At 45.2% G+C, this 14,512-nt stretch overlaps 1 protein-coding gene and 1 pseudogene across 1 annotated transcript; one reads left to right on the forward strand and one right to left on the reverse strand.

Annotated features, from left to right (window-relative positions):
- Positions 1–360: 360 nt before the first annotated feature.
- On the reverse strand, positions 361–1,773 carry LOC132868084 (paraneoplastic antigen Ma2-like). Its single transcript, XM_060901044.1, has one exon. It carries the CDS (start codon positions 1,771–1,773, stop codon positions 361–363), a length of 1,413 nt encoding a protein of 470 aa, XP_060757027.1.
- Positions 1,774–4,125: 2,352 nt separating this feature from the next.
- On the forward strand, positions 4,126–12,397 carry LOC132868085 (zinc finger protein 585A-like; annotated as a pseudogene).
- The last annotated feature ends 2,115 nt before the right edge of the window (positions 12,398–14,512 follow it).

The following is a 14,512-nucleotide window of genomic DNA, read 5'->3' on the forward strand; positions in this document are numbered from 1 at the left end:
CTTTCTCTGGAAACTCCATGTCCACCACTACATAGCCTAGATAGGGATAACTTGTGTCGCTTAGACCCCATATTGCTAGCCCTGATACTGGCTGGATCGGGACATCAGGTAAGTGCCGTCTGTACCATCCCTCAAAGACAATGGTGATTTGTGAGCCACTATCCAGGAGAGCATGACACTGTTGGCCATTTATTTTCACAGGAATAACCGAAGAAGGACCTATAAGTCCTGGTGGAATGTCTCTTTTCAATGTTACTGCAGCACTTCTCTTAGCAGAACATACTTTGTCACCGCTTTCGGGTGTTGGTCTGGAAGGTTCACTTTGCTTTGCTCTTTTCAGCGCTTGGATTAACTTCTGAATCACTTTGGTGGGATTGTCTGCATTACGGCACTTAGCCGAATAGTGATGATCTTCACCACAGCGATAGCAGAAGTTCCCATCAGAGGGGCCAGATGGCTGCTGTCTGCTCTCACTTGGTGCTGCCTAGTGTGCTCTACCCTAAGGGCTGTAGCAGGGGATTCAGAGACTTTTGACTTTTTACTTTCCAGTTGCTTTTGCAGGCTTTTCACCTGTTTTCGCAGGGCAGCTATTTCACTCTCACATTCTGTCTCTGCAGCAGTTCTTTTTGTCAGTGATTCACACTCTTTTCCATCTGCTAGTGTTTGGCTAGGAGCAGATTTCATAGAGGTGAACATTGACCTGAGTTCTTGCAGTTCAGCTCTCAGCTTCTGTATGTCCTCCCGACTTTCATCTGCATTAGGCTGGGCCTGCACACGCTTGACAGATGAGTTGAGCTTCGCTCTTGAAGACTCGTACTCTTCTTCACTTCGAATCTCACTAAGCAGCTCCAAGAAAGACGGAGGATTCCCTTTCCTTTCCCTGAGTTTGAGTTGCACTAACATCATATCAGAGTGGACAGCGCCCCTCAGAAGCTGTTCCACTCGAGCACGATTGGCACGTTCTATTGGTAGACCCCCATGGCGAATTACCTTTGTCAAAGAGAGCTCTAAGCGTCTAAGAAAGTCAGACAAGTTTTCTTGAGGTTGCTGCTGTAGTAACCTAAAAGCAAAATATAGGTCTTCGCCCGTCTCTGCAGATCCAAAAGCACTTTCAATAGCTTCTAAGCACTGCATAGGACTAACATCGGAATCAGCGGCTCTAACAGCCTTAACCACAGCTAACGCTGGCCCTTTCAGACTCTCCATTATACACCTTCGCTTCTCCTTTAAGGAACAGTCGCTTTCATCTACCATCAGATGCGCATGCTCAATCCAATGCTCATATGACTCCTCCCCGGTTGGGGTCGGCACAGTCCCAGAGAATATTCTCAAACGTCGATAACTAGAATTCTCGTTTGAGGGTTTTGCCATTTTAGACAACAAGTCACCCTCTGCACGAATAAGGGTGTCAGCAGAGGCACTCGGTGGAGTCTCAGGAAAATCACCTTCCTCTCCAAGGCTTTCAGACGAGATAACAATTCTCCACTTGTCCTCTTGCCCACTTGGCGATAGTTCTGAAGGCACTTTAGTGGGGTCCACCTTCTCTTTGCATTCGCAAAGCACGGAGAAATGCTGCCTCTTCAAGCTGAGTGTTCGTCCTCTCACCCGCACTCGGCCGAGTGCTTTGATAGAGCCCAAGGTTTCTTCAATTTCGGTATTATTAGTTTCTCTAGGAATAAGCACCATAAGGGCATGGGCCTCATCCAACTCTTCCTTTTTGCACCATTCTTTGAGCTCTTTCACTAATTCTACAGTGCTACTCTGAGGTTCCATTTTATTTTGAGCTTTAAGTCAAAGTAGTAAAACTATCTAAAATGCAAATTAAATGTATAGGCTAATGTTAGCAGTATGAAAATTGCTTAAATGTCAGTGTTATTTACCTAATTACATTAATCTCAGTCTGAATCCCAGATGAGCCCCCATTTTATGCAGAGCCCCCTAGCGTGTCTAGCCGTCTCTGGAGTGCGCTCCCCGAATTCTTTTGAATGCGAGAGATCTCTCTCTCAGGTTTTAATTAATGTTCGAAAGTAACACTGACTGCACTAAACCTTTAAATACTTACAGAATAATAATACTATTATACTTTATCCTACTAACTAAAAATACTGTTTCAATAGTGTGACCACTACTTTTGATTCTTACTATGCACTTGGCTTAGTATCTTTAACCATCACCACATTTACCATCAATGAGAATGAAAAGCAATAAACAACATTTCAGTTTAACTATTTACTGAAAAAATATCTTATTTACATAGTTACAAAACAATATCAAAGGTTTATAAATGAAATTAAATAAGTTCTCATTTCTGTTATTGAGAATATAAAACTTAAACCCAAAACTGTGGCCTATAGCCCATCAATGACCAGTATTTCCCATAAACTTAAAATATTTCAATGACCAATGTTTTAAATGAACTTAAAATATGTGAGTGACCAGTATTTCAGATGACCCCTTGTCTTTTCTAATGACAAGTAACATTTACACTACACCTCATATCCTAAAGCCGGCATATAGCTAAATACTTATAACCTTAACACAAAGTAAAAGAAGTAAAGGGTACCCAATGACTTGTGAGACAATCGTTGCAGGCCTGTGTTGCTCGAGATTTGTAGTAGCCAAACAAAATGGCTGCTTCGCGCTGCAAGCGCCAGAAGAAAAAAAAAACTCACGTGTAGGCGGTCTCCTCAGTTTCACACGCTGGGTTAGCGAGATGAAGTGGGGATGTCCTCGCGAAAATCCACTGTAGTGTCAGGTCGATTCGGGAACGGGGCTTTAAGAGTGGTCATGTTGACCTCTCATTAGCAAACCTCGGAAACTCTCCACCAAGGCACAACGCTGCGTCGATCAGATGAGCAGGCGGCAGTGTCCAGCATCCATCTCCCACAAGTTTGACAGTTCACATATGCAGCACTATCGATTAACGTTGTAACACAGTAATAAGATTCACTGTCCGTGCATCTACTTACAAGGTCACTAAACATACACTTTTACACCATTACAGGCTAACTTTCTCGGCACAACTCCAACATGGTAACTATGGGTGGTAAAAGAGAGCAACTGGACTTGCTTGAAAATTCTTGAAGACGTTTCACCTCTCATCCGAAAGGCTTCTTCAGTTCTGTCTGACTGGTAGGGAGTATCAGGTATTTATCCTCTCATGGATGAAAAGCTCATCTAAGGTGTCGTTGAGTCATCCTGTTGGCGTGGGTCACTGGGGGCTGAATGTGAATGGCCTGGAGAGTCGTTAGGGTGATCAATGGATTGCCCGTTAAGGTGATTAATGGAATGCTGATTCTCTCTGTCCTCCTGTGAGCCACTGAAAACAGCTGGGTTTTGGTGTGCATTCAGTTGTCTGGGAAGTGTGCCAAGGACTGCATTGTAGGTGGCTGATAAATTATGTCTTAGACCCCCACCTCTGTTCAGTGATGGCCGTTCCAGGTTGACAAAAATGGCTTCTTTAACTCCTCGCTCATACCAACGATCCTCTCTGGCTAAAATGCGTACGTTGGAATCCTGAAATGAGTGTCCTTTGTTGTTAAGATGAAGGTAGACAGCAGAGTCCTGGCCTGAGGAACTGGCTCTCCTGTGTTGAGCCATACGCCTGTGAAGCGGTTGCTTGGTTTCACCAATATACGAGTCCGTGCATTGCTCACTGCACTGAATTGCATACACCACGTTGTCCTGTTTGTGTCTGGGTATTCTGTCCTTAGGGTGGACCAATTTCTGCTTCAGGGCACACTTCCTTGGCACACTTCCCAGACAACTGAATGCACACCAAAACCCAGCTGTTTTCAGTGGCTCACAGGAGGACAGAGAGAATCAGCATTCCATTGATCACCTTAACGGGCAATCCATTGATCACCCTAAAGACTCTCGAGGCCATTCACATTCAGCCCCCAGTGACCCACGCCAACAGGATGACTCAACGACACCTTAGATGAGCTTTTCATCCATGAGAGGATAAATACCTGATACTCCCTACCAGCCAGACAGAACTGAAGAAGCCTTTCGGATGAGAGGTGAAACGTCTTCAAGAATTTTCAAGCAAGTCCAGTTGCTCTCTTTTACCACCCATAGTTACTATGACCTGGATGACTGAGAATATTCACAGACAACTCCAACATGGGATCTCCTCCTTTCTCCCCTTCTTCTCCCGTCTTCCGGAACCTCGTGTCGAGATTCTACTTCCTCCCTCACCTTGCCCTTTCACCTCTTATGTCACTGAACCATTACAAGGAAAATGAATTATACCAAAAACAATATGAATTTTAACAGAAATTATTCTAAAAGATTTTTAACACTTAGTAAACACTTTTTTTTTTCATGAAATTAACACAAACAAAAAACAATGAATTCAGATTGTACCCAAAATCCCATAGGGTTACAATTGCTCAAAGAGTTTTACTCACCAGAGTGCTCTCCAACTACACCAGGGTATTGACACAGTAGAGAAGCCGTTTAACTGCTCACGGTGTGCAAGGAGTTTTACTCGCCAGAGTGCTCTCCAACAACACCAGCGCATTCACTCAAGTGAGAAACTGTATCACTGCTGACAGTGTGGAAAGAGTTTTACTCGTCAGAGTGCTCTCCATGAAAACCAGCTCATTCACTCAGCAGAGAAACCATATCGCTGCTCACAGTGTGGGAAGAGTTTTACTCACCAGAGTGCTCTCCAACAACACCAGCGCATTCACACAGGAGAGAAGCCGTATCACTGCTCACAGTGTGGAAGGAGTTTTACTCGCCAGAGTGCTCTCCAACAACACCAGCGCATTCACACAGGAGAGAAGCCGTATCACTGCTCACAAAGTGGAAGGAGTTTTACTCATCAGAGTCATCTCCAACAACACCAGCGCATTGACACAGGTGAGAAGCCGTTTCACTGCTCAGAGTGTGGGAAGAGTTTTACTCAGCAGAGTCATCTCCAAAAACACCAATGCAGTCATACAGGAGAGAAGCCGTATCACTGCTCACAGTGTGGAAAGAGTTTTACTCGTCAAAGTCATCTCCAAACACACCAGAGCATTCACACAGGAGAGAAACCATATCACTGCTCAAAGTGTGGGAAGTGTTTTACTCACCAGAGTGCTCTCCAAACACACCAGCGCATTCACTCAGAAGAGAAACCATATCGCTGCTCACAGTGTGGGAAGATTTTTAGTCGTCAGAGTCATCTCCAACAACACCAGCACATTCACACAGGAGAGAAGCCATTTCACTGCTCACAGTGTGGAAGGAGTTTTACTCACCAGAGTGCTCTGCATACACACCAGCGCATTCACACAGGAGAGAAGCCGTATCACTGCTCACAGTGTGGGAAGAGTTTTACTCGTCAGAGTCATCTACAACAACACCAGCGCATTCACACAGGAGAGAAGCTGTTTCACTCCTCACAGTGTGGAAAGAGTTTTACTCACCAGAGTGCTCTAAAAACACACCAGAGCATTCACACAGGAAAGAAGCCGTATCACTGCTCACAGTGTGGGAAGAGTTTTACTCAGCAGAGTCATCTCCAAAAACACCAACGCAGTCATACAGGAGAGCAGCCGTATCACTGCTCACAGTGTGGGAAGAGTTTTACTCGACAGAGTCATCTCCAACAACACCAGCGCATTCACACAGGAGAGAAGCCATTTCACTGCTCACAGTGTGGAAGGAGTTTTACTCACCAGAGTGCTCTCCAAACACACCAGTGCATTCACACAGGAGAGAAGCCGTATCACTGCTCACAGTGTGGAAAGTGTTTTACTCTGCAGAGTCATCTCCAAACACACCAGAGCATTCACACAGGAGAAAAACCACATCACTGCTCACAGTGTGGGAAGTGTTTTACTCACCAGAGTGCTCTCCAAACACAACAGCGAATTCACTGAGTAGAGAAACCATATCGCTGCTCACAGAGTGGGAAGATTTTTAGTCGTCAGAGTCATCTCCAACGACACCAGCGCATTCACACAGGAGAGAAGCCGTTTCACTGCTCACAGTGTGGAAGGAGTTTTACTCAACAGAGTGCTCTCCATACACACCAGCGCATTCACACAGGAGAGAAGCTGTATCACTGCTCACAGTGTGGAAAGAGTTTTACTCACCAGAGTGCTCTCAAAACACACCAGAGCATTCACACCAGAGATGGGAGTAAGTCCCATACATGCAAGTCTCAAGTAAGTCACAAGTCTTAGCCCTCAAGTCTCAAGTAAGTCCAAGTCATCTCTATAGGAGGATCAAGTAAGTCAAGTCCAAGCAGAGCTTAAGTCAAGCAAGTCAAGTCGAGTCATGAGTCAAGTCATTAGTTTTTCAAATGTCTGTATTCACCAAACCAAAACCATCTTTTTTATGCACACTAACGAGTTAATGAATCAGCTGAAAATGAATGAATCTAAAACAGATTTTTATTACTTACACCACATGAAATAATCTCATTACTGTATGTGAAATTAAACAATGTATGATAATACATTAATAATAATATGAAAATCTGTTATCCTGAGTCAGAAAACAACAGTTGTTTTTCCCTCTGTGTGTGTGTGTGTGTGTGTGTGTGTGTGTGTGTGTGTGTGAGAATGAGTGAAGCACTGTAGCTAAATGTGCACACACTGAAATACTGGATTGCTCATTTTGTGGTCGGGTATCTGTGGCAATTATCACATACTGTATATAAAAAGAAACATAGGAACAGTTGAAGAACAATGTGCTTAATTCAACAATTGTGTGTGTGTGTGTGTGGGTGGGTGTGTGTGTGGGTGGGTGTGTGTGAGAGAGTGTGTGTGTGTGAGATAGAGAGAGAGAGAGAGAGAGAGAGCAATGTGAAAAACAATGTGAGCCTACAGTAACAAAGCATCAGAATATCTTGAGTTGTGAGCCATTACCAGTGGCCATTACACTTGCAAAAAACCAAACTAGTTAAAACCCTTGCACTGAGTTGCGACCGATGGGGTCTCATGATCACACCACCATGGCTAAACACACGTTCAACCGGGGCACTGGATGCAGGGATATGCAACAGTCTTACCACAACCTTGAAGAGAGAAGGAAGGGTGTGCCTGTTCAGTGCCCAGAAGTGGAGACAGTCCTGTCCACTACAAATGTCCAGGAAGTGTGTGAGCTGCATATGAGGTGTTGACGCAGAGTCCTTCTTTTGTCTCTTGTTCTGGTAGGATGCAAAGAGGCTTGACTGCGGCTCTGTCGCCTGGGCCTCTTCTTCCTCTTCTATGCGTGGGTTCGTTGGAGTGACTTTCACTGCTTCTTCCAGAATCAAGTCTTGAGCAAAAGCAAAAACAATATCACTCAATCACCAAGTAATATGATAATGTATATACCACAATATTTTTTATATATGGATTAACTTGATATGTATTTACAATAAAGCTGTAACATACCTTTGATCATCTTTGACACCTCCTCCTTAGTGTTGTCAGGGACCAAAACATCATGTATGACCCACATGCTGCCAAACGAAGGATCCAGCATGGCTGCCTTCAGATACAGTGGGTCAGAGAAGGGCAATGGCTGGCAATCAGATGATGAGTTTTCTGCCATCTTCACATTTACGAAAATCCCCTTGAACCTCCTTTGAAGAGATGTCTGTAAGGTTTTGATGAAGGCCCCCAAGTAGCACATAGTGCCTTTTAAGTTTTCCAGATGGTGGTTGAGGGAGAGGACACAGGGGACCACTGCACTTATGGTTACCACTTTTTCACCTTGAGTGAGGTCAGTGGCTTCGACAAAAGGCTCAAGCACATGCACCAACTCTTGGATTTGACTCCATTCTCTTGATGTGAATGCTATCTCTTTGTGGCCAGACTCTTGTAGAATGGCGGTGAGCTTTGTGGCGTCACATTTCAGTACCGCTTTCAACTGCGTAAGTGTTGAGTTCCAACGCGTGACAACAGAGGAAGGGATGCCAGATTGCCCAAACTCTCTCTCAAAAATGTCCTTGAAGGAAGTGCTGCTGTGGAGTAAATTGCTCAGCTTGCAGGCCTTTGCAAGAGCTGCATTAGCTATTTTTGTGTCTTTTAAGCCATCCCCGACAACTAACTGCAACGTGTGGGCAAAACACTGCTGTCTTGTCTGAGATTTATCTTGGAGAAAACCATCCACCCTCTCTTGGTCTTCGACTGGCAAGTCAGTCCACAAGTTGTTGTCCTCAACTCCTTCATCTTCGTCATCCTCTTCATCTCCATGTTGTGGAAAACAAGTGCTGAATGCTTTTCTCATATTTGCAGCATTATCGCATATGATGTGCAATAGCTTCCTTTTGATTTGGTACTCGTCACAAATTTGCTCAAATTCCTCACATATTCTTTCCCCTGTATGGGAACCGCTGAACCTATTACAAGCCAGCAAAGCAGATTTCAGGACTAGTCCACCTTCTCCAATATCCAACCAGTGAGCAGTAACTCCTAGGAAGCCCCGCATTTTCCGATCTGACCATATGTCAACTGTGACTGACAGATTTTCAGCATTTGCAAGACTGTTCTTTAGTTTTGTCTGCTTTTCCAGCACTACATCATCCAGTTTTGAAGTAAGAGTTCTTCGGCTTACAGGGTTGTACCTTGTGTCAACAATAGACATGAAGCGCCGGAAACTTGGGTGTTCTATGATGGACAATGGTAAGTTGCAATCAATAACCAGGTCTGAAAGTATTGAACGTGTGATGGCGTTCTGCTGGGGATGGCTAGAAGTGTAGTGTTGCTTGTTACTTGTGATGAACTGGGAGATTGGTGGCTGACTTGAGTCTGTCGTTGGAGCTGCTTTTGAGCGAAGGTACTCTTCATATCTAAACATTTTGTCAGGATGGAACATAGGAACGTAACACATTGCAGTTCCAATTTACTTAACATCATTAGTTACTGAAGTACCATACAGTCGTTACTCGTTACATTTGAGCAGTGTGTGAAATCCTCTGGGTTTGCTGATAAAACGAAATCATTTGTCTGAACAAGAAGTGCGCAACTGCGTGCTGGGCTGTTTTTTTTTTTTTTTTTTCACCCTGAAAGAGCTCGCAGGTTTCCAACTGGAGAAATGTAAGCGCACGTGTGCACGCCAGTGCTCCCTGTGCAAAGGACTACATTCATGACTAGCCAGTTTTGGTGTTTAAGCTCAGGGATGCAAATCAAAGTCCAACCGTCTCTGTGCAAATGCATCGTTCAAATTTTGTTTGCAGTTGTTTTTCTTCCCCTCTTGTCCTTACGTTATGTTAAATTTAATCTCGTGCCTCAACTAGCTCTTTCTTTGACCATACGTGTTTACATTAATGAGCTTAATCACCAAACTGCCAAATTTTAATATTAGCTAAAAAACACAAAGTAGTAGACTAAATAGTTGCAAACAGCGCTAACGTTAGTGCTAACTAAGTTAGCTGTAACACCAGAACATTGTTTTCAGACGCTGCTAGCACTAACCGTTAGTCATAATGTTAGCACTGCTTGCAGCTATTTCGCATTCTACGGTACGTTTTGTTTTTTTAGCTAATATTAAAATATTAACGTATCAAGCCACTATAGCCTAGTAGTCTCTGTTGTAGAAGTCTCAGATGTTAGCAGCCAAGCAGCAAAAGTCACATCGTTACTCACCTTTCTCTATGAGCTGTCCTGAAATGTCTGATGAAATTTGATGTAGTGCTTGCAGTATCAGAAACTTTAGCATCGCAGATGTTGCATGTCGCTCCTCTTTTATTTTGTGTTGTCCAATAGTCTTTGAATCCATAATGTATAATTTTCGGGATGGTGTTGGTCGAAGAGCTCGCCATCTCTCCATCTGATCGCTCATGCCTGCAAGTTGCGTTGGGAGGAGTGGGGTTGCCAGGTTTGCTGATATGCAGCAGGCCAGGAACACCCGCGCACAATTAAGCAATATCGATCTAATAATTTATTTGTTTTGTTTTTTTTAACAAGGCATGTTTTAACCAGACAGGTTTTTGTAATGTGACTTGTCAAGTCACATGACAAAAGTCAAGTCAAGTCGCAGGTCAGGAAAAGCAAGTCAAAGTCAAGTCAAGTCTTTTCTTAATATTGATCAAGTAAGTCACAAGTCACAAATCTGGCGACTCGAGTCGGACTCGAGTCAAGTCATGGACTCGAGTCCCCCCATCTCTGATTCACACAGGAAAGAAGCCGTATCACTGCTCACAGTGTGGGAAGAGATTTACTCGTCAGAGTCATCTCCAATAACACCAGCGCATTCACACAGGAGAGAAGCCGTATCACTGCTCACAGTGTGGGAAGAGTTTTACTCATCAGAGTGCTCTCCAGACACACCATAGCATTCACACAGGAGAGAAGCCGTTTCACTGCTCACAGTGTGGAAGGAGTTTTACTAACCAGAGTGCTCTCCATACACACGAGCGCATTCACACAGGAGAGAAGCCGTATCACTGCTCACAGTGTGGAACGAGTTTTACTCGTCAGAGTCATCTCCAACAACACCAGCGCATTCACACAGGAGAGAAGCAGTTTCACTGCTCACAGTGTGGGAAGAGTTTTACTCGTCAGAGTCATCTCCAACAACAACAGCGCATTCACACAGGAGAGAAGCCGTATCACTGCTCACAGTGTTGGAAGAGTTTTACTCATCAGAGTGCTCTCCAAACACACCATAGCATTCACACAGGAGAGAAGTCGTTTCACTGCTCACAGTGTGGAAAGAGTTTTACTCGCAAGAGTGCTCTACAAAAACACCAGCGCTTTCAAACAGGAGTGAAACCGTATCAGTGCTCACAATCTGGGAAGAGTTTTCCTCACCAGAGTGCTCTCCACCAAAACCAGCTCATTCACTCAGCAGAGAAACCATATCGCTGCTCAGAGTGTGGGAAGAGTTTTACTCACCAGAGTGCTCTCCAAACTCACCAGCGCATTCACACAGGAGAGAAGCCGTATGACTGCTCACAGTGTGGAAAGAGTTTTACTCAGCAGAGTAATCTCCAAACACACCAACGCAGTCACACAGGAGAGAAGCCGTATCACTGCTCACATTGTGGAAAGAGTTTTACTCATCAGAGTGCTCTCCAACAACAGCAGCGCATTCACACAGAAGAGAAGCCGTATCACTGCTCACAGTGTGGGAAGAGTTTTACTCAGCAGAGTGATCTACAACATCATCAGCGCATTCACACAGGAGAGAAACCATATCACTGTTCACAGAGTGGGAAAAGTTTTACTCAGCAGAGTGATCTCCAACATCATCAGCGCATTCACACAGGAGAGAATCCGTTTCGCTGCTCACAGTGTGGGAAGTTTTTACTCACCAGAGTGCTCTCCAAACACACCACCGCATTCACACAGGAGAGAAACCATATCGCTGCTCACAGTGTGGAAAGAGTTTTACTCACCAGAGTGCTCTCCAAACACACCAGCGCATTCACACAGGAGAGAAGCTGTATCACTGCTCACAGTGTGGAAAGAGTTTTACTCGTCAGAGTCATCTCCAACAACACCAGCGCATTCACACAGTTGAGAAGCTGTATCACTGCTCACAGTGTGGAAAGAGTTTTACTCTGCAGAGTGCTCTCCAAACACACCAGAGCATTCACACAGGAAAGAAGCGGTATCACTGCTCACAGTGTGGGAAGAGTGATCTCCAAAAACACCAGCACAGTCACACAGGAGAGTAGCCGTAGCACTGCTCACAATGTGGGAAGAGTTTTACTCATGAGAGACATCTCCAACAACACCAGCGCATTCACACAGGAGAGAAGCCGTATCTCTGCTCACAGTGTGGGAAGACTTTTACTCGTCAGAGTCATCTCCAACAACACCAGCACATTCACACAGGAGAGAATCCATATCACTGCTCACATAGTGGGAAGAGTTTTACTCAGCAGAGTGATCTCCAACATCATCAGCGCATTCACACAGGAGAGAAGCCGTATCACTGCCCACAGTGTGGGAAGAGTTTTACTCATCAGAGTCATCTCCAAACACACCAGCGCATTCACACAGGAGAGAAGCCTTATCACTCCTCACAGTGTGGGAAGAGTTTTACTCAGCAGAGTCATCTCAAAAAACACCAGCACAGTCACACAGGAGAGAAGCCGTACCACTGCTCACAATGTGGGAAGAGTTTTACTCGTCAGAGACATCTCCAACAACACCAGCGCATTCAGACAGGAGAGAAGCCGCATCACTGATCACAGTGTGAGAAAACTTTTACTCATCAGAGTCATCTCCAACAACACCAGTGCATTCACACAGGAGAGAAACCATGTCACTGCTCACAGTGTGGGAAGATTTTTACTCAGCAGAGTGTTCTCCAACATCATCAGCGCATTCACACAGGAGAGAAGCCGTATCACTGCCCACAGTGTGGAAGGAGTTTTACTCGTCAGAGTGCTGTCCAACAACACCAGCGCATTCACACAGGAGAGAAGCCGTTTAGCTGCTCACAGTGTGGAAAGAGTTTTACTCGTCAGAGTCATCGCCAACAACACCAGCACATTCACACAGGAGAGAAGCTGTATCACTGCTCACAGTGTGGAAAGAGTTTTACTCTGCAGAGTACTCTCCAAACACACCAGAGCATTCACACAGGAAAGAAGCCATACCACTGCTCATAGTGTGGGTAGAGTTTTACTCAGCAGAGTCATCTCCAAAAACACCAGCACAGTCACACAGGAGAGAAGCCGTAGCACTGCTCACAGAGTGGGAACACTTTTAATCGTCAGAGTCATGTCCAACAACACCAGCGCATTCACACAGGAGAGAAAGCATATCACTGCTCACAGAGTGGGAAGAGTTTTACTCAGCAGAGTGATCTCCAACATCATCAGCGCATTCACACAGGAGAGAAGCCGTATCATTGCTCACAGTGTGGAAGGAGTTTTACTCGCCAGAGTGCTCTCCAACAACACCAGCGCATTCACTCAGGAGAGAAACCATATCGCTGCTCACAGTGTGGGAAGAGTTTTACTCACCAGAGTGCTCTCCAAACAAACCAGCGCATTCACACAGGAGAGAAGCCGTATCACTGCTCACAGTGTGGAAGGAGTTTTACTCGTCAGAGTCATCTCCAACACCACCAGCGCATTCAGACAGGAGAGAAGCCGTTTCACTGCTCACAGTGTGGGAAGAGTTTTACTCAGCAGAGAGCTCTCCAACAACACCAGCGCATTCACACAGTTGAGAAGCTGTATCACTGCTCACAGTGTGGAAAGAGTTTTACTCTGCAGAGTGCTCTCCAAACACACCAGAGCATTCACACAGGAAAGAAGCGGTATCACTGCTCACAGTGTGGGAAGAGTGATCTCCAAAAACACCAGCACAGTCACACAGGAGAGTAGCCGTAGCACTGCTCACAATGTGGGAAGAGTTTTACTCATGAGAGACATCTCCAACAACACCAGCGCATTCACACAGGAGAGAAGCCGTATCTCTGCTCACAGTGTGGGAAGACTTTTACTCGTCAGAGTCATCTCCAACAACACCAGCACATTCACACAGGAGAGAATCCATATCACTGCTCACATAGTGGGAAGAGTTTTACTCAGCAGAGTGATCTCCAACATCATCAGCGCATTCACACAGGAGAGAAGCCGTGTCACTGCCCACAGTGTGGGAAGAGTTTTACTCATCAGAGTCATCTCCAAACACACCAGCGCATTCACACAGGAGAGAAGCCTTATCACTCCTCACAGTGTGGGAAGAGTTTTACTCAGCAGAGTCATCTCAAAAAACACCAGCACAGTCACACAGGAGAGAAGCCGTACCACTGCTCACAATGTGGGAAGAGTTTTACTCGTCAGAGACATCTCCAACAACACCAGCGCATTCAGACAGGAGAGAAGCCGCATCACTGATCACAGTGTGAGAAAACTTTTACTCATCAGAGTCATCTCCAACAACACCAGTGCATTCACACAGGAGAGAAACCATGTCACTGCTCACAGTGTGGGAAGATTTTTACTCAGCAGAGTGTTCTCCAACATCATCAGCGCATTCACACAGGAGAGAAGCCGTATCACTGCCCACAGTGTGGAAGGAGTTTTACTCGTCAGAGTGCTGTCCAACAACACCAGCGCATTCACACAGGAGAGAAGCCGTTTAGCTGCTCACAGTGTGGAAAGAGTTTTACTCGTCAGAGTCATCGCCAACAACACCAGCGCATTCACACAGGAGAGAAGCTGTATCACTGCTCACAGTGTGGAAAGAGTTTTACTCTGCAGAGTACTCTCCAAACACACCAGAGCATTCACACAGGAAAGAAGCCATACCACTGCTCATAGTGTGGGTAGAGTTTTACTCAGCAGAGTCATCTCCAAAAACACCAGCACAGTCACACAGGAGAGAAGCCGTAGCACTGCTCACAGAGTGGGAACACTTTTAATCGTCAGAGTCATGTCCAACAACACCAGCGCATTCACACAGGAGAGAAAGCATATCACTGCTCACAGAGTGGAAGGAGTTTTACTCGTCAGAGTCATCTCCAACACCACCAGCGCATTCAGACAGGAGAGAAGCCGTTTCACTGCTCACAGTGTGGGAAGAGTTTTACTCAGCAGAGAGCTCTCCAACGACAC

Source organism: Neoarius graeffei, chromosome 19 (assembly GCF_027579695.1).
Source record: "Neoarius graeffei isolate fNeoGra1 chromosome 19, fNeoGra1.pri, whole genome shotgun sequence".
NCBI lineage: Eukaryota > Metazoa > Chordata > Actinopteri > Siluriformes > Ariidae > Neoarius > Neoarius graeffei.